This window comes from Nicotiana sylvestris, chromosome 11 (assembly GCF_000393655.2).
Source record: "Nicotiana sylvestris chromosome 11, ASM39365v2, whole genome shotgun sequence".
NCBI classification, from domain to species: domain Eukaryota; kingdom Viridiplantae; phylum Streptophyta; class Magnoliopsida; order Solanales; family Solanaceae; genus Nicotiana; species Nicotiana sylvestris.
The window spans coordinates 7,052,272-7,076,015 of NC_091067.1; the positions used below are offsets into that span (position 1 = coordinate 7,052,272).

Sequence of the window (23,744 nt, forward strand, 5' to 3'; positions counted from 1 at the left end):
TAATTATATTTTAACTGTAATTTTTTGATATGTTTTATATTTTAAAATATTAATTATTACTTATAACATTTATATGTAATTTTTAAATATATAAATTTTATTTTGAAAAATTAAGGGATCGTTTGTTAGGTTGTATAAGGATAATATCGAATAAAATGTATTAGTAACGTATGAGTTAGCAATGCAAATATTAGTTATGACAAGATTATTTCTTATGCACCAAACTGTCTTTTTTTATACGTTCAAATGCATAATCAAAATAAAAAAATAAAAGATATCACATAAATTTTTCTCGTAACACCTCGCTTTCTCCTTAATCAGAGGTCTTGAGTTCGAGTCTTGGGTATGAAAAAATATTTGATAGAGAACGCTTTCCTCCGAATGAGGTCCTACACGGTGCAAATCAGAATATAATCGGTCTCCCATGCGATTAGAGCAGAGAAACCAAAAAAAACTCCTTGCTTCCTAAAGTACCTTTTCGCTGACAAAAGTAATTCTCGATATACGCTCCAAAAGTTTCCCTTTTTACCTATTCCTCTTTCCTCCATTATTTGACATTCAAATCTTACAAAACCCTACAATTTCTCTCTCAAAATCTCCGTTTTTTGCTGCATTATATATAAAATTACAAAAATTGCGACTATTTGTTTGCCGATTTTGAAGTAAATTTTTGGTATGGATTATAATTTGAAGTATAAATCGGTAGATGAACCATTACCATCACAACAACAACAACCTCCTCTTTATAGACAGCAGCATCAGTCTTCAACTCTTACTTACTTCACTCAGCAAGCAATTCGTGGTCTGTTCCTTTTCTCTGCATTTTCTCTATTTTTTAATTTTTTTTCTGTTCAATGATCAGTTTTTATAGTAACGGGAAGGGAAATCTCGGTTTTATTTGTGTTTGCTGTTAGCTATATTTAGAGAGATTGTAGTTAATTAAGGATTCGGTTAAGTGTATTGCTTTGATGCACTAAGTGTCGGATCTTAGCTTGCATTGTACTAGAGGCTGTTTCGGTGCCTTGAACCTGTGACTTCAACTTTTACCGTAAGTATTGTTATATAAAAAGGCAGCCTGCTACGCTCGGGTCCGGGAACGGCCCCGAGCTGTTGGGTATGCAATCTTTACTTTGCATTCTACATGAGGCTGTTTTTGTGGCTTGGACCTGTGACTTAGGGTCCATGGTTGCAACTTTTACCTTTAGTATTGTTGTATAGTTTAGTTACTCTAATAAAGTGCAAATAGTTTATTAAGTAAAGAGGGTGATTTTCAGGAAAGTTGGTGATATGTGCTGGATTCAGAAATCTTACATTGAAAGTGCTGTGTGAGGAATAAGTCTTAAGTGTTTCATTAAAGATTTAATTTAATTTTTGGAAAATTTTAATTTGGACAATTAATTAGTGGAAGGAAATGATCTGTTTTGAAAGGTTTCAACTTTTCTGGAAACAATAAAACCATCAAAGACTATTTTTTTTTGAACGTTCTTGACATTGTTCCATTTTCAAAGCAGTTGCGTTTGGATTATTGGTAAAATGCTTGTTGTATCCAAAGAAGAGCATTATTTGCTATCCCTAAAAGTCTGGAATCACTCGTTTCTGAAAGTGTTTTCACACCCCGAACGCCCTTTTTCCTTATTCCGTAATCATGTTTTCTTCTTTACTATTTCCTAATAAGTATGACTCTCCTAAAGTATTTGTCTTACCTTTGTGAAGTTCATTTAAGAGATATATCGACTTTGAATCGTCTAACGTCCTGGAATTTTCTGTCTGCATAAACCAAAACAGAATTGAAGCGGATGAAGTGTAGTTACTTGCTAGATATAAATTTCTAAGTTTGGCTTTTTCATTGCTCTCTGACTTCTATTGGCTGAATGCTCCTGCATTGTACAATTTATGTTTGTTTCATTGTTCATTGAGACTAAAATATTACTCTTTGTGATGTTTATCACAAGTTTCAGCTGGCTACATGGCGCCTCATTCTGGAAACGCACTTGATCATTTCCAACACCAATCCGCCAATTTGCATGAGGCAATGAGGAGAGAGATTGAGAATCCCACCATTATGCGTGAGGCAATTATGAGAGAAATTGAGAAGGAGCGTATTAGAGAGGAGATTATTGCAGAAGAGATGACTCGAAGGCGCATTTTGGAGTATGAAGTAAGAAGAGAGCTCTTGATGGAAAGACAACTAGCAAAGCTGAGTGGAGAAGGATTTCCTCCTTTTCCTTCACCTGTAATGAGTTTTTCACCGACGCTTCCATTCTTGAAGCAACAGAGTGATGCAAGGTGCATAGAGGAGAGAATCACAAGATCACTTGAGGGGAGGATGGGAAAGGAAATATCAGTCTCTGGACTGGGTGCAAGAAATGAGATCAGGAGACTCGATATAGTACCATTTGAGGAGCGGATTTCAGAGATTCCTTTTCAGCAACGAAGTGTGGAACCAAAGGTTTCTGCTTTGAAGCCTGTATCCCATAGTGCGGAGCGAATGATTTCTGAATTGCAGCCCTCTTTGGAGCCTAGCAAAGAGAAAGACAGGATCATCTTGCTGGTCAGTTTCTGTTCTTCTTGTTCATCCTGCATATGTTCGTATTTCATTTGCTTTCCTGAATTTGAGGGTATATGTGATTTTCTGATCTATTGCCTTGTGTTGTTGGATGTGTTTCTATTTGAGGGATTTTTAGTCTACCTGGAATCTAGTTTCAGCATTAATGCAGTATCTTTTCTTGTGCGGCTTGCAACTTGTGTGCCCTTTCACGTCAGAAGAAACATAATCTTGTACATGCATAAAACGTAAATTAAAGTGTTGATGGATTCAGATGCTATTTGAAATTAGTCGAAGATGTGAAAAAAGATGTCCCTACTGCACAGTTTTGATATCCCTTGTACGCTTATTATAATTGGTAATGTTTTCCTTAATCTTTTGTTTTTTTCTCCCTTGAGTGGCAGGAGTAGTTAGATAGCACTGTTTATTCTGTATACAATTCAAGATGCATTGCTCTTGATAAAAACAATTCAAGATACATTGCTAAATTCAGTCAATACATAAAATCCATCTTTATGCTTTAATACCGGTTTGTAACTAACATAACGGTTTGTAAATAACTTAAGGGTCTCTGAACCAATCCAATCCTGCCGATTGCAGTTAAGCTTAGGACTGTGTTCATATACTTATACATTATCTTTAAGTCCATTCTCTCATTGATTTTTGGTATCTCTCTCTCTCTGTGTGTGTGTGTCCTTAAATTTCCCTTTTCCTTGCATGCTTACTCCTTTATTCAGCAGTAGAGTCTTAATAGGGTCCTTGTTGTGCCTCAAACATGGCAATCTCTTCTAGCAAGAATGAGGATGTAGATCAACTCTATTCACCTGACAGTGGTATAAATGTACAATAGATGTCCTTGCTTATAACTGTAATGAATTTTCCTTGAATCTCTGTTGGCATTTGGCAGGAATAATATTTTTTTTAATCAAGTAACAAAAATTTCATTAATGAAGAGCCTACAACAACAACAACCCAGTATAATCCCACTTAGTGGGGTCTGGGGAGGGTAGTGTGTACGCAGACCTTACCCCTACCCTATGGTAGAGAGACTGTTTCCAAATAGACCCCCGGCATCCTTCCCTCCAAGAACTTCCCACCTTGCTCTTGGGGAGACTCGAACTCACAACCTCTCGGTTGGAAGTGGGGGTTGCTTACCATCAGAACAACCCCTCTTGTCTCATTAATGAAGAGCCTAAATGCCCGTATACAAGAAGTATAAAAAAATAGAGAACCTCACAGCAAAATATGGTTCTTGACAAAAGACACCCAGACTTCTATGCTTAAAGGAATCTCGTGGGTGCACCAAAACATAATAAGGGAAAAGAGGATACTCCTCAAATGAACTAATCCTTTCTCTATCCCATCAAAAGCTCTCCTATTTCTATTTATGTCCCCAAAAGCATATCACCCACTCTAAACCCTCACAATGTGGCTGGAATAATCTAAATGACCTTGGTGAATCTTCAGGACCCCCAAACCCCACTTGTGGGATAACACTGAGTATGTTATTGTGAATCTTCAGGACAGATTGCGGTAACCTAGTTTTGTATTCTGTTTTAGGAGAAACTTTTGGTCTTTGCATCTATCATCTCAACTTAGAATTGCTAGTCCTTTTTTAATTTAGAGCTCAACTTTAAAGATTTTATAAAGCTAAGGTAGCATAAAGTTATTATTATTTTCCTAAAAGACTATGTAGTCTTCCACAAACTCTACCAAGGAGGAGTGCTGTGAGAATCCCGTTGATTCTCCTATTCTCTTATTTGGTTTCCCTTCTCGTCCTCTCAACAATGTGACGAATATGCCACGCTTCCACTTTAAGTCGAGTAACTGATCGCAACGGACTCAACCTAAGGAAGAGTGAGCGCTAATACTTCTACCCAATAGTGGTATCGGGGTCAATTTTCCACAGGGAGCTTCAATTTGGAGTTGAGTGTTTGTATGGTCTAGGATTATGTTTTAGCTCCTAATTGATCTTCTAACATTTTCGGTTTTCTTTTGACTATCAACTACAATTTATCAACTACAAGTTTAAAGCTAAGTTAGGCTAAGATATTGATTCTAAGTTGTATGCAATATAAAGAAAGACACTAGGGTCGTGGCATGTACCTAGGTGGTCAACTAACTGGTAGAGATTCCTAATGCAAGAATGATAAATATGGGACTTATGCTATAACCGTTGCACTTTTGCACCCACTCTCACACCTCTCGGTAGAGAGAGTGATTTTGCCCAATTGACTCTCTCGAGACCAATTGGGTAGGCCAATTTGCCCAAGCAACTTATGGTTCAAGTTGGGTAATTACTCTCTCGAGGTTTAACCCGTTAATTGGGACTACCATTCTCATGGGTCCATCCCAATTCCTTGTTGGAATTAATCTTGGGGTCATAGACTCTCTTTCTCAAGAAGAGTCAAAACTCACTAAGCTAGACTTAATGTTTGCAACCACCAAATCTTAATGAAAACATAAGGTTAATCCAAATAACAAATACCCAACATCATTCATGCACTAAACAATCACACCCATTAATTACCCACACTAGGGTTGAGCCACAACCCTAGCTAATGGGTTTAGCTAGCCATAATAGAAACAGAAATTGAAGAAATAGTAGATGAAATTGACATAATAATTAACTACAATGTTAATCTACTCAAATCCATGTTAATACTAGAAGAAATTGCCCAAAATAGGCTAAAACCATGAAGTCTCGAGTTCAACTACTATTTGATAAAAAACCAAAACTGAAAAACTGCACCTAAAAAGTAAAATGTTCTATTTATACTACACAGGAAAAATCGGACAAAAATACCCCTGAGGGTCTGGCGCGGACCGCGCACAAATGACGCGCGGCCGCGTAGGGGTTTGGGTCTTCATATCTTGCTTCTGACACTGGGGACGCGAACCGCACAAATGTGACGCGCGGCCGCGTAGGGTGTTTCCACGCGAACCGCACTGATTAGGTGTGCGGTCGCGTGGGCTTTTGTCTTGAATGACTGGGTCTCTGACACTCTTGGGCGCGGACCGCGTGGAAAGGAGCGCGGACCGCGCGTCTTGACTTAGAAATTGCATGGTTTCTGAACTATCCTGCCCGGCCGCGTGGCAAAACAGTGCGGACTGCGCAGGTTGACCTTGAAATAGCCCAGCCTCTGAACTCTCCTGTGCGGCCGCGTGACACATCAGTGCGGACCGCACAGGTCATTTTGTTCCCCACCTGCAATCAAGCGCAACTTGTAAGCATTTTGGGACTAATTTATGGCAGTTAATGCACAAAGCTTAGGTAAGAATGGGTATAAAACATGTAGAAATCACAGTTATCAGTAACAACAACTCTCAAAGTCAGAAATGTGTCGGTTAGGTTATGGTGAGGATAGACCTAAGAGGATTAAAGAGATGAACCTTAGGTTGACATGGCAACGATTCACAAACTCAAAGGGATAAGTGAAATGATTTTTTTTCTTTTGTAAAGTAATTATCTCACTTAGGTTCTGTTAATATCAAATAAGAAAATATAGTGATAAAAATGACGAAAAAAACTTACAGTGGAGCAATTTTGGAAGCAACCATGTAACTTGAGCAATAATTAATGTCATTAGATAGTTATGACTAGACAATCAATGTCATTATATTGGCTAGACATATAATAATGTTATTAGATAGTTCCTACATGCTATTGGCTTTCCAAGAAGAAAATAATTACACTTATTTTGCAATTTATTTGATAATGTTTTTTGGTTTAGAAATGATATTTTGTTGTATTTTTGTAAACAAAGATCAGCTTTTATCTTAACGTTATGGATTAGATAAGAAACAAAAACTCGTTGATTTTATGCAATTATATTAAATAAGAGTGAAAACTAAAGGAATAAACAATAAGCTTTGCTGAAAATGTTGAACTACTTTTTATATAGCTTTGTTTCTGAGGGACAATTTGGTCATTTAAGTTTTGTGTGTAGAAATTGTACAAATGTACAATATTATTAAAACTATTTTTATCTTAAGATGATATGTTTCACTGGTATACATAATTATATCAAATTTTCAGTCCGCTTTGATTCACGATACAAATAAGAAGCAATCAAAATCATTGTCTTGACTTTTTCTTCTTATTATTAACTGTTTCTTTAATACAACATACATGTCTATTTAAGACATTTAATGAAACAATTTTTGTTTAATATTTAGAATATAGTTCCCATATCATGCATGCTATCAGTTTTCTAAGTCAAAATCGTTTTGTTGGTAGATTTGGTCAATTTAAGTTTTTGGAAAAGTGATAGCTTGCACGATGGGAGAACTACCTTTTAAATATTTGATGAAAACTATTTCATTTAATATCTTAAATAGACATGTATTAACAAAATAGTTAATTACTAATAAGAATAGAAAACCAAGACAATGATGTTGATTACTTCTTATTTGTCTCGTAACTCTAAGCGCATTGAAAATTTGATATAATTAACGATATGACATTGTGAGAATAACTTGATCTGTAGTAGACAATTGATTGCCATGGATTTAATATTAGGAAAATGCGTTTTAAATCTTTAGTAAATAAGTGATTGACTAAGCTTTAGGTTTCTGTTAGCCGTTAGGACATGGCGCAATCAAGTTCTAGTAAAGGCTGGCAATTGCGAGCATTTGTTAATCATATTAATTTACAAGCATGAGAATTTTGTAGAAGTAGAGAACTTGTGAAATGAGATGGTCCACTTGGATTAAATGGATTTGGTGAGAGAAATTAAGTAGGCATGCAGGTGAAACCTTGGGAATCCATATTGGAGAGGCTTGATTAGGAGAAAATGTCTGCTAAATATGTTTCTAGTCTAAGGTTAAGGGCTAGGAGATGGTACATTTTATATTTATCATTGTCTATCGTTAAGGTTAGAGTGAAGAGATGCTGCATTAATTCATCTCAGTTGAATAAGTGATTAGTAAGGTTTAAGAGTTGGTCCATTTAATCCTTAGGACATAAGAGATTGTCTAGGATTTAGACTTAGGTTATGAGACAATGAATTTACCATCTAATCTCTCCGTCCCAATTTTTGTGGTGGTGTTTGAATTGGCATGGAGTTCAAGAAAGAAAGGACGACGGTTAAAATTTATGGTCTCAAACATGACATAGATATTTGTGGCTAAATCATCTCATTAATTGTAAAGTAGAAAATTTAAAGTAAAATTGTTCTAAATAAGGAATTATGACATTCTTTTAGGAATAAACTAAAAAGGAGAAAGTATGATACATAAATTGGGATAGAGGAGTATTAGATGAGTGATTGGCGAGGGTCATGGAAAAATGTGATCTCTAAACATATCTTTTAAGTAACTTTTTAGATTAATATAGGACTATTGAATGAGTTGGCTTAAAGATTAACACGTTGTAGCTAAGGCTGGCAACTGGGCTAGCCTGGGCCCGCGGGCTAAACGGACCAAATGGGTTGGGACTGTTTGGTCCGCAATTGGTGGACTCGTGGGCCGATTTTACCATTTAGGCCCATTTGGACCGGGCCTGTTTGGCCCGCCATGGGACCTGACCGACCAGACCAGTCCCATGGCGCGCCAAACGGGCCCAACAAATTATTTTTTTAAAAAAAGAGCCATTGGCTTTAAAAATAGTCATTTAACCCCCAACTAATTTTTAACCCCAAACTTTTTATTATTACACTTTTCCCCTATTTTCTACTATAAATACCTTTTATAGGTGTTTATCGGGCGGGCTGGGACTGACTGAACGAGAAAAACTCCAGCCCGTTCGGTTAGCGGGCGGGCTGGGATAACGAGCTGGGGGCAGGTTGGGAAATTTCGGGTTTTTTAGGGCCCGTTCGGGTGGGCCGGGCTACTTTTTTTTTTTTTTTTTAAATTAAATTTTATTTTTCTTATTCAATGTTATTGATACGTAAATATTTGCAAACTTTTAAGGCCTAGTATTAAACTTTGAAGTTTAAAGTTTTAAATTTGAAATTTGTATTTTAAAATTATAAAATTGAAATTAGAAAGTAAATGGCTATAAAAAATTATTTAATAAGACCAATAGGCAAATTATTTATAAAATTGAACGAAAAAGAGTAAAATTAAATTTTCATGCATAATAAATTAATAATAAAAAATTCAAATTAATCTAACAAACTAAAACATTAAGCATAAATACGTCTAATAATTTTAAAATAACACAAATTGTCTCAAATCAACTTAAAATACGAATTTCTGGAGTACGCTCAAGACAACTCTTGATATGCCTCCTTAAAGAGCCTGTGCCACACTTTGGACGAAGATTTAAGACTAGACCACAGTTCTTGCACTTTAATTTCTGAGCTTCTTCATTTTCTTCTACCACCTCAAAGTGTTCCCAAACATATGAGCGCACTCTAAAAGTACGGGGCATGATTTAACTTGAAGTCTTGAATTGAGAATTTAAGAACAATAATATCAAGAGAGAATTGAGAGAGAATTAGAGTAGTAACTTGAAAGAGAGTGAATTGTGTGAAAAAATAAAAAAGAAGGGGGCTATTTATAGATTTTAAAAGGTTAAAAATGTAATTTTTTTAATTATTAGGGGTGGGAGGGCTATATTTTTAATGGGGGAGGCCGAAATGGCTATTTCTTCAAAATCTGGTCGTTCCCCAACGGTCATTTCTCAATTTGACCGTTGGCAACGGTCCAAATAATTTTTTTTTTAAAAATTCAGCAATAGTAAACGTGCTCATAACGGGTTGCAGCCCGTTAACAACCCGCTAACGGGTCACGGGCTTAGCGGGTTTGGTGCACCGTTAACCAGAACATGAACGTCCACAACCCGCCCCTACCAACCCGTCCCAACCCGCCCAATAGTGAACAGTAGCGGGCTGAACCGGGTTGTAGCGGGCTGAAAACGGGTCAGCCCGGCCCGATTAACAGGTTTAATACTTTCTCATTCTTTCATTTTTCTTACGAAATCAATATCAATCTATCAAAATCTCTCTCTAATTTTTTTCAATACTTGCTACAATTGCTTACTTTATCAAAAAAAAATAGTCAAAAAATTGTGAGTTTGCTACTATATTTTACTTTATTCAAAAAAATAGTCAAAAAATATTGAGGTTGTTAGAATTTGTGAAAAAATGTGAAGTTTGTGAATTGGAGTCTTCAAGTCTTCAACGATAATCAATTTTCAACGAGTTGTTCGTCAATTTGGTAACTCGTTCCAACTCTTAAGTTTAATATTATAGTTTTGTTTGTTTTATTTATTTGATATTAATAAGGCAAAATCTAAGATTGGCGAAACTAGTGGTACTACTGTTCCTCTTCCCCGGGCCCAGATCCAAACCACGTAGACATCGTACACCTGCTATTCTTGATACCAATAATAGTTTATTACAATTTACCGACACTGAATTTTGCCATAGTATTGCATCAATGATTCTTAGACCATGAATTAATGAAAGCTCTCTACACTAATGATTAGATTACTATTAATGAAAACAATGATGATGAAATTATTTTTGATGAAATTCAACCGGACGATGATACACCCACTAGCCATTCTCATGATGTTGACCCAACTAGTGATAATATTGCTAATCCTAATGATGACCCAACTATACTCCCGTTACTACCCCTACTTTTTCTAGAGAGCCTACCAAACGGACGAAAACATATGTTGTTTGGCCATTTTTTACTCAACTAGTTGAAAAAAGTAAGGCTAAGTGTAAAACTTGTGGTATAGAGTTAGCTTTTAAATATGCACCGACGCGGTCGGGGACGGGAGCTCTGTCTAGACACATAGCTAAACACCCTAATGATAACGCCAAATATCTTCGTATGAAAGCTCTGGCCGAGGGGAAAAGTGCACCTAGTCCTAGTCAGACTGACCCTAGCGGTACTGGTTCAAATCAATTTCAACTGGGAATTAACACTGTTACCGGTGGTATTTTATATTATGATCCAAGAAAAGATCGGGAAGAATTGACAAAATTGGTAACTGTTATGCGCTTACCCTATAGTTTTCCATCTGACCCTACGTTTGTGCATTACATTAGAAAAAATTAAAATCCTACTTATAAAGGTTTTCCTCGCACAACTGTAAAGAGCGATATTTATAAATATAAGCATAAATATAAATAATATTTGCGCTACTTATTTACTCATATAAATTGTCGTGTTGCTATTACAACTGATATTGGTAGAAGTAACAACGACTATGATTACCTTATTGTTACATGTCATTGGATTGATGAGGATTGGATAATGCAAAAGCACATAATTGCTTATAGAATAATTGCTTCACGGCATATAAGGCAGTTTATTGCTAGCACAGTTACTAATAATAAAAAGTTTTGGGTTAAAAATTAGTTGGAGGAGGTTAAAATGACTTTTTTGAAGAGCCAACGACTCTTCTTTTTTTTTTTTTAAAGCCAACTGCTCTTTTTTTTTTTAAAAATTCCGTTTGGCCCGGTCCAATGGCGGGCCAAACTGACCTGGTCCTAAATGGTAAAACCGCCAAACGGTCCCAGCCGCCTTAACAAAAACACATCTGCCTTGTTTTAGTCATGTTAGCTCTTTTACTTTACATCCTATGCTTTCTAGGAGTCAGTAGAAAATGTAAACTTCTTATACTTTACTTTTATTTTGTATAATATTGGCCTGAGATGATTTTAGATTGAGTTTGGTGAGGATTCTTATAACCGACCCCCAACTCATTTGAGATTGATGCATAATAGTAGTTGTTGTACTTTAAAATCATACTTCAAAATTTTGATTCAACTATTAAAGTCGTGTTCAAACTGTGATTTTAGACAATTACACAGGATTAACTATTTTAACCATCTGTCATTATTTATTATTAGTTTTGTGATGAAATTTGCTCTTCAAAATTGCAATTTGCTTACTGTTGGATTAATCATAAGAAATCTCATCTTGGGAATCATGATCTAAATTTTGAGTATTCTGATAAAAAGACTGTTATATAATATTTGACAATGGTTGGGTTGAAGGAAGAAAGCTAAAAACCTGAGAATGAATCTAACCTGAGAATGAGAATAAAGGTTGGAGGTCCCGAAGCTCCTGCGACTGCAAGGTAGCATAATACCACAGTATGGCCCTTCGACTATTATAAAGTACGCCAAACAAAGGGGGGTGGGAGGTGCTGGGTTGGAATTGATGCTTTGTTTTAGCGCAAAGCAGGGACTTGCACGGCATATCTGAAGAGTGATTCCTGGGCGAGTAAAGAACTCTATGATAAAGTTCCAGCAATTGGTTGGCGCATAGTGACACTAATAGAGAGTAGGAAAGTTCATTCTCAAACAAAAAACAAAAAAAAACAGAGAGTACGAAACTTATATCAGGCTTTGAAATTACACCCCTATTAAATAAAGCAAGACGTCAAACCTTTAAAAATAGAAAAGGATGACGGTGAAGATACAGGGAGGAGGGCTTCTGACAAATCGTTATGGGCTCTCCAGAAACTCCTCAATTTGGTAAATCCCTGGGCATCTCAACCAATGGGTACGGCCTTATCCCTGTCATCAGAAAAAGGAATGAGGCCTTATTCCTGCTTACCAGAATAAAAAGAAATTAGAAGGAGAGAAGGGCTAGCAAGGAGAACAAAATCCTATTTATTGCTAGGGAACCTGAATAGAGATGGAGGAATTCAGTGGACTTGAAGTGATCGGCATCTCCAATAAACTACGGCGAGAGGAATAAAGAGATATGAAAAGTGGAAGAGTAAAGAAAGATCAAGCAAATTATCTGCATGCAGCTGATATCCTACAGTAGAGAAGCTGAGTTGGGCTGTAGGATTTAGCTGTTCAGTTATCTTTGAGAGCCCATAATGTGAAGTTGAAGGAGAGGTAGTTGTGAGGAGGTAATGGCTGGCGATTGGGAGACCAATACATTACATTAACTGACAAGCCGGAGAAGTTCAAAAAAGAAGGGAAATCCGTGTGTTAACTGGATTAACTGGACCTGAGGAGAGAGTTTGACAAAAAGGCATAGGTGAATAACAATTGGAATCCACAAAGGGAAAAGGCAGGGGTTTGCGGTTTCTATCTCTCTTTGCATCTCTAGATAAAGCAGGGCGCATATTAGGTTAATAGTAGGTTGCATTATCTGGTAGTTTGATGTACTTTTCTTGTTGTGTACTGACACTGGCTTGGTGCCAAATTAGTAAAATTATTTTGAATCATAAAAAAAATGCAGAAGTTCTAACATTTACACTATACTAATATCCAATGTGTGTTTAAAATCTTGCATTAACTAACGTCACTTTGCATTTGGTATATTAGCCAGTGTTGCTCTCTTCAGTTATCTAGATTTTTATGAAAAATTGTGAATAGGCTTTCAGTTCAGTTCACCACTAATCAGGTTGTGAAAATTCAAGCAGTGCTTGTTCACGGACTTCTTTTGAGCATTTTGCTGCAGGGTAAGCCTAATACTAGTCTCTCTGGAGCAAAAAGGAAAGCTATCACGCCACTAGTGGAGGTTGCCAGTAAGCCTCCGTCATGCAGTGTTCCAAAGACAAATGGTAAAGAGGACTGGAGTTGTGCGCTTTGCCAAGTCAGTGCGACAAGTGAGCGTGGTCTGAATGATCACCTCCAAGGAAAGAAGCATAAGTCCAAGGAGGCTGCTTTAATATCACAGAGGAACGGGAAGAACTATAGTATCGGTCTTTTCCCCAAAAAAACAAAAGTTGACGACTATCTCAACGTAAAACCGAAAGTTGAATTCTTACCTGGTACTAAATCAGTGGAGGGAACATCTCTAGAGATTTCGGAGAAAGAAGGTACAAAGGACAACGTCACACCATCTTCGCAACACCATGCTGATCGCTTAGGAAAAGGTGCAAATGCGGCTCAGGAAAAGCAAAAGACTAAGCAGACTAAGAAGAAAAAGTTCAAATTCTGGTGTGCAACATGCAAAGTAGGGGCTTTGTCCGAGAAATCGATGGAGGCACACAGGACAGGGAAGAAGCATATGGCTCGGCTCCAGGAACTCAATGACCGCGGCATTGCTACTTCAACCACTAAGGTTGAGAGCACTCAAACTGTTAATGAAACACCAAAAGATGTCGAAAAAACTGAAGTGACCGATGATGTGGGTGCAACTGTCAATAGAATTAACCCCGAAGAACAAGAAGCGGTCACCACAAGTGATAACTGAGTTAAGTCATGTTCAGTAATAACAACAACAAAAAAAAACCCAGTTTAATCCCAACAGGTGGGGTCTGGGGAAAACCCAGTTTAATCCCAATAGGTGGGGTCTGGGGAGAGTAGTCTGTACGCAGACCCTTACCCCTACGTAATGCAGGAGTTAATCAGTATTATCTAATTTATGTTAAGATGTAGAGGTTAGAAGAATCGTGAGGTGAACTGCGGCAGCTTGTCAACCAACTATGATTTGAACTCTTAACTAATCTTACATTGTTAAATATGTGAGTAGTCTCATTTGCCTTTGTTGGTTTAGCTATTTCATTGATTTTAAAAGTGACTCATATGCGTTTGAAATGGTGTTTGGTTGGAAAATATATTGGGAAACTGATATGGTATAGACATTCTCAAAATAATAGCCAGAATATATATATTTTTTGTATACATAACATTTTATATGTTATATAATATACAAAAATTATATAAATTTTGTACCTTTTTTTGAATCCGAATTTAAATAGTTTTTGGCGAGGGTTAAAAGTGATATGACGTTTAATTTTCTCTCCTTGAACAAAAGTTTGGCCCCAGTTTATTCATTAGTTATTTCCATTTATGGTTACATCACTCTTTTGGCGGTTAGGAAGTCCATTGAAAGAGGGTACCAAAGAAATAAAATTTCTTGGGTAATGTAATCTCATGGAAGATTGTTAGTTGGCTCGAAATGGCAAATATACGATTTGTTGTAAATATTGGGTGTAATATTTTTTTTAAAATATTGATTGCAATGTTTGTGAAACATCGGTATCACTGCAATGCAACTAATTAGATATTAACACATATTTTTGGAATGTTTTCTTTTATTGAATTCAGTCTATAAGCTTGTTTTCTTTAATTTCTTATTTTATTGTTTTACACTATAGTAATTAGTAAGTACTCATGGAATGATACTCTTAACTCACTATTTTATAACTTGTTGATCGTGTATCGTGTATACTTGCGTGTGTATTTGGCTCCAACAAGAACCAATTTAACAAACTTGAGCATGACATGAGCATGAAAATGAGAAAATACAAGCATTTATGAATGGGGAAAAAATAGGTCCAATATTTTAAAAATATATTATAAAATGGATAAACCAAACTATTTTTTTTAAAGTCTAATACTACTGGTCGATTAGATGCCCTATTTGATTGTCCTTTGCGTTTCTAAAAAGGTATGCAAAAACTTAATCTTGCATAATTAAGATGAAATTAATCTTGAGGTGCACGATTTTATAATTATATTTACTTAAGCACTAAAACAATTATTTATAAACCAAAGGCTTTTCAATTGTTTAAAGGTGAGTCATATATAAGGTTGATTCCCTACTCTTTAAGTCTTTATAGGTTTCTAATAGTTACTATATTTTTAGATATATCTAATGGCAAAATGATTTTGAGAATTTGAGAAATAGAAAAGAAAAATAAGTTACGTATTTATAATGTATTGGATACTCTTAATTGTGTTAGGTTTTTCGGGAAAAACATTGATAGTTTGATTTAATGCAGATATTATTTCACCATGTCAAGAGTATCTTAAAAATAGTTTAGCTCAACAACTGGTATTAGAGTCAATAGTTCGATTGGACAAATATGAAGATGGCAAAATGTGGTGCGGGGCCCGACTTAGCGTCTTTGCTCGTATATAGACCGATTTACGACCTTTACCAGTAGCTTTGAAAATGCATACACAACCTTTGGTCTCGGTAACCATAAATACTCGGATGATGTGGGCGGCAATAAATTAATCTCCAATTAGCCTATGAATAATGGTGGACCATAGGGCTGTGCATGGATCGGATCAGATCGGATTTCGTACATTTTGGATTCGGATTTCGGATTTCAGATTCTAGAAAATGCAATCCGAATCCGATCTGAATTATATCGGATCGAATCGGATTTTAAAGATTGGATCGGATCGGATCGGATTTCAGATATTATTATGCCTCAAGGTTGCAAACTAATATGTATATTTTCTTTGTAAAAGAGGCAAGATATTAAGAAAAATTCATGTTTATGCAATTATGAGAGTACTACGGTACCAATATAGCTAAATCTAACAATTGTAAATGTAATAACTTGAAAGAAGATGTAAAGGAAGTACTGACTATCCGAAATTAAAGTGTAGTATTTATATATTACCTAATAATTTCGGATTTCGGATCGGATCGGATTAAGATATACCAATCCAAATCCGATCCGAAATCCGAAATTTTAATAAACACAATCCGAAATCCGATCCAATCCGAAATCCAAAATTGAATGGATAGGTTCGGATTTCGGATATCCGATCCGAATGAACACCCCTGGTGGACCATGTGAAACTTAGTTGAGGCAAAAAATAAAATTAACCTCTCTGCACTATAAAAAGGAAATGAAAACAAGTACACAAAATAAGCTAAACCAGTTGCTTTATGTAAGCTTCCTCACATGTCACATTCCATCTCTCTCCTAACCATGTCTTTAATGCATCAATCAAAAAAGGCTATTAGATTAAGACCTTTCCTCTTCCTTTCTTTCCTTCTTTCTTACACACATGCACATAAAGCCAATTTATACACCTCAATCAAACAAGAAATCACAACCCCTTTTTGTAGTACAACAACAACCACAACAATAATCGAGTATAATTCCACTACTGGGGTCTGGGGAGGGTAGTGTGTACGCAGACCTTACTTTTTTGTAGTATATGTTGTTTATATATAGAATATATGGAAATGATTTATATTTTTCAACACTTTGCTGCTCTTTATTCATATTTAATATTTACAAAAGAAAAGTAATCGATTTGAAGGGGCCATTAATGAGCCAAATACGCTCTCAAAGTATGCGCGTGAGTACTGGCGAAGCCAGAATTTTTACCAACGGGTGTCAAAAAAAACACCAAAAAGTTTAGGAGAATGAACGTATAGTAAATATACGTAAAACAAAAAAATTATCTTGCAATACAATATAATTTTCCGGCGACAGGGTGTCGATTGACATCCCTTGATTAAATGTGGCTCCGTCGTGCGAGACTAAATATGCCCCATATGGAGCCATTTAAAATATGACGAATACATAATTACCTCCTAAAACTATGTCTCTTCTCTCAATAGACACTAAAACTTTACACAAGTCCTAATATCCCCTTCAACTAATTTCAAGTGGTTCAAAGGGGGTAATTATGTATTAACAATGGGTAAAACTCAATTTTACATAGTTCGAGGATATATTTGGACATTTTCCGTATAGAATATAATGGAAAAAGTTCGAAAGTTTTTAGAGCAAATAGTGGTCGAGGCAATATTTTTATTAAATTATTAAGATATAAATATATACAAAATAATAAATAAATTATATACGTACAATATAATTTTCCGGCAAAAAAGAGTTGCGCCCCTAGATACTTATGTGAGCTAATATGACCGACAACATTATTAAGGGGTATTATTATTTTTAGCATGCGATAAAAACTATTTATGTTTGGTAGTCGAAAAAGTATATAAATTTTGTATATAATTTATATATATAAAAATATATATATACACACACAAAAAATATTTCGGCTATTATTTTAAAGCGGTTATTTTTCGGTTGTTGTGTTAAAGGAGGTAACCAAACTTTCAAGAAACCAGCAGCTTTTCTGCCTTAAATGGGTAGGCATATATAAAGTACCCTCTCCCCACTAACAACTAAAACTTACAGTTTTTTCTGTAAAACAATATTTTCAACCATTCTGTAGTGAAGTGTCTCTTTCTCTTTTGTCTCCCAATAATTTTATCTTTTCTCACTAAAGAATTAGAATATTTCATTTAAAAAACTCGAATTTAAAATTTCTAATTAAAAATAAAGTAATATTTCCGAACATATATTCTTACCACTTTTTTTCTGTTTTTATTTTCGTCTTTTTGAGCCGAGAGTTTATCGGAAACAACCTCTCTGTCCTGTCGGGGTAGGGTTAAAGTCTGCGTACACATTACCCTCCCCAGACCTCACTTTGTGGGATTTTACTGGGTAGTTGTTGTTGTTGTTGTATATTCTTACCACTTTGAGTTTGGTGGAGATGCAAATCTTGTTTTTTGATACTCGAAAAATACCCGAGGTTTATTTAACGTACGGTTGGAAACTCGATAAATAATTTGTCTGCTCTCTTCTCCATTTAGAACTTTTGTTTGTTATATAGTTTGAATCCGTGAACTGCACCTACCTCATAAATTACGCGTTACGCTCTTAACACTAGAATAAAATCTAAATGCAAAATGCAACCTATAACTTATAATAAGGTTTTGTTAAAAATAGGCTTTGTTTATATCATCCTAGTCCCTATCTATAATTAGGTAAAATTACTAGCTTACCCCTACCCTGTAAATGGGGGGTGGGGGTGAGGTGTAGGGACCACAAAGAGGTAAGAACAGATATCTCCAGAGCCATGGATGCCCATAGCAGACTTAATGGTTGGTGATGAATATTTTAATTCATAAAAATAAAGAGGAAATCCTAATGACCAAATTACCATCAGCCTATTTAAATTACTATTTCATTTGTATGAATTTATGTAAAAATATTTGATTAGATAAGAAATTTTGAAATATATAAATTTATATAAAACATTTGACATATAACCCCAATATATACTTTTAGGAAATACCAAAATTATTTTAAATAAATAAATGATAATGAGAATTTGACATGTCTTTTATTATTTTTAAAAAAAATAAATTTTATATCAAGCCGAGTTTAATAAATCATATTATTAAGAGTAAAATAAAAAAATATTTTTTTTAAAAAATATCTTTTTTTAAAATATATTTAGCGGGAGTTTGGACGTAAGAATTGTAAAATTTTTTAAAAAAGTGAAAAAAATTAAGTGATAATGATATTTGAAAATTAGAGTTATGTTTGGACATAAATATAATTTTGGGTTGTTTTAAAAGTTTTACGAGTGATTTAAGAGAAAATTTTGAAAAATAACTTTATATAATTTTTAAAATTTTTGAAAAATTATAAAATTTATCTTCAAATAAAAATTAAAACTTTTATTATCAAACACTGATTTCGAAAAAAAATAGGAAAAAAGTGAAAAATTTCTTACGTCCAACCGGGCTCTTAAGAGAAAGTATAACATAAAATGGGAGATGAGAGTACTAATAAAAAAACTAACATATCCTTTTTAAATGGGTGGGGACCACATGGCACACAACAAATATTAATGGCTGACAGAGTTAAGAAAAAAAGCTTCACAATCATGGTTTCCAATAGCAGACTGGTGATGAATCTTGAACCAAAGTCAAGAAAGATAAACTTCTTAAAAGGAGGGTAAAATAGTAAAAACACAATTGGCCACACCATGGGGAGTAGAGTAGTATAATAATAGAGTATTATCATTTTTAACCCGCGTCAGAAATTATTTATATTTGATAGCCGAAAAAATATATAAAATTTGTATAATTTATGTATAAAATATGAATATAATTTATGTATTATACATAAATTTATTTTATGTATAATTTATATATATATTTTTCTAGCTATTATTTTTACTGCGGCGGCTATAGAATATCATTATGTATAAAATAATGGCCCATCACTATCAGTAGAGGAAACACCAGCCTAAAAACAAGGTACACAACACCTTTGCCATACTAATCAGAAAAAAAAGAAGCATCTTTCTCTCTCTCTCTCTCCTCTTTTTCAGCAAAATCCATAGCCTCATTACTTTCTCTCTCTCAAAAGCAAAAAAATACACACAGACACACAGTGACACCCCCCCTACCCCTAATAAAAGTCCACCTCACAAGTCACAATTACCTTCTTTTTTCTTCTATTTTGTACATCTATATGACTGCTACAGCTACATATATGTGTATATCCTTATTCTCAGAAAGCCAAAGTAATGTAAGAAGAAGATTCAAGAAACATGAAATTCCACCCCTACCCCCCTCCACCCCCCCAAACACCCTCCAAGAAGACTCTCCACCATCAAACTCTCTCTAATGGGCTAGCTAGACCAAAATATATACATTCAAGAAACATGAAATTCCAACCCCCTAACCTCCCCCCCCAAAACCACCCCCACCCCAAGAAGAGTCCACACCGCACCATCAAACTCTCTCTCTAATGGCCTAGCTAGACCAAAATATATACATTCAAGAAACATGAAATTCCACCCTCCTCCATCCCCCCCCCCCCAAAAAAAACACCCCATAGAAGAGTCCACACCATCAAACTCTCTCTAATGGCCCAGCTGGACCAAAATATATACATTCAAGAAAAACTCAAAAGAAATCAAGAATGGACATACACAACCAAACCCACTTCACATATACACATACTAAACCAAAAGTCATAATTTTTACCAGAAATACCCTTTCTGCTCCCCCTCAAAAAAATTATATACCCCCCCTCCCCCTCCCTCTTTCCATCTTCATCACTGTCTTAAAAGAACAACAACAAGAAACAATGTTTGTGTGTGTATTATGTTATGTACTACTATTATTATTACTGTTTTTTTTCTTTTTTCTTTTTTCTTGTTTACCGGTTTATGTGGGTTTGTCCTGGTCAGAGTTTTTGCAAAGGCAAGAACTTTCTCACCACAATACACTCTCTCTATCTCTTCTCCACCCACCCCACCACCCCCATACCCCCGAATTGGTTCTGTCTTTTCTATTCTTTTCTCTATTACCCTTTGCCCTATTTGTTTCATTATTGTTCTTATCTTTCTCATTTCACACGCATCTTTTCTCTTCTTTTTCTCTCTTCTGTCGCCATACCCTTTTCTTGGTTTCTTCATTTACATCCAAAGATCGGTTCTTTTTTGTGTTTGGTGTTTTGAATTCTTTGTGATTTGATTAAATATGTCTAAGAAGATGAAAAGGGTTGCTTTAGATTCATCAAAATATGTTGTTTTTGAGGATGCTAAGGCTAGATTGAAGCATCAGACGTTGTTTCAGGACTTTCAAGAACTCCATAAGGTAATAAGTTTGGCCCTTTGTTTTGAAGATCTATGCTTTCTCTTTGATGTGTGTGTGTGTGTGTGTGTGTTTGGGGTTTTTTGTGTTGAGCAGTTGGTTGATTTGTCTCTATTGGAGTTTTTTGTTGTTAGATTCCTGTAGGTATCATTGTTGGTTTTGATCTGTTTCCTTTTGATGAATCTTGGGTTATTTTGTGTTGTCTGTATGTTCAATTATTTGGATGAAGTTAACCTTTTCCAGCTCTCAACTATTGGGGCTTTACCCTGTGTTTGATTTTTGTTCTTTTTGTTTTTTTTTTGTTTTGAGTTGAGCTGGCATAGGGGTAAGGTTACACACTACCCTCCCAGACCCCACTAGTGGTATTTCACTGGGTCGTTGTTGTTGTGAGTTGAGCTTAAATGGAGAAGTGAGGATTCATACCGCTGACCCCAACTTATTTGGGACTGAGGTCATAGTATTTGGGCGGATTTAAGGGGGTTGGAAAGGGGTTCACCCGAACTCCCTTTGCCAAAAAATTGCGCTGTATGTATAAGGTGCTTCCATATATTATATTTTGAATCCCCTCGTCACAATCCAAAAGCATAGCTTAGAAGTCAACGGGGTTCAAAACCTTTGTGAGGTTACTAGTTCAATTCCCATTGGCGATAGTCCCTTTTAATTTTTAACTTTTTCTTTTTTGAACCCTCTTAGCGAAATCTTGCCTCCTAGTAGTAGTAGTAGTTTGTTAGTTTTCCTTAGTTTTGTGAATTGAAGAACTTTTGTTTCCTTAACCTTGTGCCATTTTAGAGTTGAGAAAATTTTCAATTGCTTGCCCTTTCAGAATTTTAAAGCTTCCCTAACCTTGTACCATAGTTCAATTTTTATATGCTAGAACATTGATTAACTTTTGCTGAATCGAGCCGCATACGAAAGTCCATACTATTCTTCCACTTTTCATAGTACCAAGCCTTACTTATGTGTTATTGTTGTTGATTTTCATCTATTTTCTGGTACTTATGATGCTGCTATTATTTCTATGGTTTTTGTTGATGTGGATAGTACTGATATATTGTCTTGTTTCGTCTTCTTGAGCCGAGGGTCTATCGAAAAAAGCATCTCTACTCCCTTGGGGTAGGGGTAAGGTCTGCGTACTCTATCCTCCCTCGACACAAGAGTTTTTGTTGTTGAGTCGCATACAAAAGTGTGGTTGTAAATATTCAGTTAACTTGATAATTATTGTTTACAGGAAACTAGTGATATGAGGGACAAATTGGAGGATGCAAAAATGAGGAAACAAAGATTACTTGCTGAAATTCAGTAAGTATTCTTGTTGTTTTTCTTTTCTTTTCTTATTTGGATTTCATTTACATTATGTTAGTATAGGTTCTAATAAGAAGATTGCCTGAGGTCAACTTAGTTGCCGACTTTGACACTAAATCATTTTTGTTATTGGTCAATTATTATAATGTTTACGTATATTAATGGTTGAACACGCCAAGTTTAAATTATGGATCCTCCTCCGGCTGGTGCAACCGGTTTTCCAAAATATTTGCAGAGTTCTCCTTTTTTTTTATTCTGAATGCATTTCGCGCAAATTTGCAGTTACTTGCGTCGAAGGCACAAATACCTACTGCGAATGAAGTCGAGTCATCCGGAGGAGCAAGAACGAGCAGCCCTGCCAAACCCGGTGTTGTATTGTAAAAATGGGATGAAGGATCGACTTCCAAGCAAAAAAGAGGCAAGGCTATATAAACTGCCCCCTCTTCCTTTGCCAAAACAGAAAGGGAAGATGCATGTTGCAAAGGAAGCTGCTCCGCTGAAGACGCTTCCTGATATTTTCATGAGTCATAAGCAGACATTATGTATTGGAAAAGACGATGTTTTGCATAGCACGGTTTCAAGTTTGAACCATAAATCAAGAGTATACAGTGGAAAGGAAGTGCCATTCCGAAAAGCAGTTCCAGCATTTGATTTGAATCAAAACGACAGATCATTCACTGGGAATGGTTCTGTTTCGAGGAGCACCGCACCCATCTTTGATTTGAATCAAGAAACTCTTCATGGTGGGAAAGATGTCACATTGCCAAGTCGAGCTCCGGTGATTGATTTGAATGAAATCTCGGTAAATATCTGAACTAGAAACCTGAAGTACATTGTTATATGTTACTTCCTATATTCCATATTATGCGACTCTTTTTGTATTTTAGTCTGTTCCAAAAAATGCCACATTTCTATATTTGGATAAACTTTCACTTTGCACTAACCATTTTGTAAGAGAAATGTCAGTTTCAAACGTCTTTCTTTATTGCTTAAACTCCGTATTCGGTCAAACACATTTACATAAAATGAAACTGAGGGAATTTGTTGTACAATTTTGTGATTAACACGTTGTATCTTTGACTTCTAATTTGCAGATGGGGGAAGAGGAACCACAAGCAAATACCGAACCAATGATGTTTGAGGATCCAAAGAGAGGGTTAATCAGAAACCTAAACGATGATCAGCCTAGCGATTTGAAGTTATCGATATGCAGAAATTTGGGAGAAGGAACTTCTCGTGTTGAGAAGCGAAAGATATCGTGGCAAGACCCTGTTGCTTTGAGGGTTTGATCCATCGTTTACTGTTTCAGTTAAATAGTACTCCTAGTTAAAAACTTTTGATCTAGGGCAAGCACTATTACAGTTCTAGCTGCCCTATCCAAAGAGGTCGTGACTGGCCCTCGGGGATTTCTCCGTTGTCAAAAAAGAAAAAAGTTACTCCTAGAGTTTTTTTTTTCTCCAATATGATGTAGGTGTGTTTTTCTCCTTTTTGTATAAAGAAAACTCAGATATATATAGTGATAATGATATACATGCTATATTGATTGGCAGTGATGAAAATATAATCAACATAATCCGTTGACATTACTTGATTTGGTTAGTGGTTCAAATGAGCTAAATTGAAGTTAAGATGATACTAAACGGCAGTCCGGTGCACTAAGTTTCCGCTATGTGCGGAATCCGGGGAAGGGCCGAATCATAAGGGTCTATTGTATACAATCTTACCCTGTATTTTTGCAATAAACTATTTCTTCTGCAACAAATTGTTTTCACGGCTTGAACCTGTGAGTCGTGAT

At 35.6% G+C, this 23,744-nt stretch overlaps 2 protein-coding genes across 4 annotated transcripts; both read left to right on the forward strand.

The window, feature by feature from the left end:
• Positions 1–463: 463 nt before the first annotated feature.
• LOC104239465 (uncharacterized) lies at positions 464–13,942 on the forward strand. Of its 2 annotated transcripts, none has more exons than XM_009794101.2 (3): positions 464–802; positions 1,959–2,551; positions 12,935–13,942. In XM_009794101.2, the coding sequence occupies exons 1-3, from the start codon at positions 676–678 to the stop codon at positions 13,670–13,672; spliced, it is 1,458 nt and encodes a 485-aa protein (XP_009792403.1). In that variant the 5' UTR covers positions 464–675; the 3' UTR covers positions 13,673–13,942. The 2 variants fall into 2 exon arrangements, with proteins under 2 accessions (XP_009792403.1, XP_009792402.1); XM_009794100.2 differs by having other exon boundaries at positions 465–802; positions 1,953–2,551.
• A 5,926-nt stretch (positions 13,943–19,868) lies between these two features.
• LOC104239467 (uncharacterized) lies at positions 19,869–23,486 on the forward strand. 2 transcript variants are annotated; one of them, XM_009794102.2, is made up of 4 exons: positions 19,869–20,650; positions 21,876–21,946; positions 22,232–22,751; positions 23,044–23,486. In XM_009794102.2, the coding sequence occupies exons 1-4, from the start codon at positions 20,534–20,536 to the stop codon at positions 23,236–23,238; spliced, it is 903 nt and encodes a 300-aa protein (XP_009792404.1). In that variant the 5' UTR covers positions 19,869–20,533; the 3' UTR covers positions 23,239–23,486. The 2 variants fall into 2 exon arrangements, with proteins under 2 accessions (XP_009792404.1, XP_009792405.1); XM_009794103.2 differs by lacking the exon at positions 19,869–20,650 and adding an exon at positions 21,689–21,766.
• Positions 23,487–23,744: the final 258 nt, after the last annotated feature.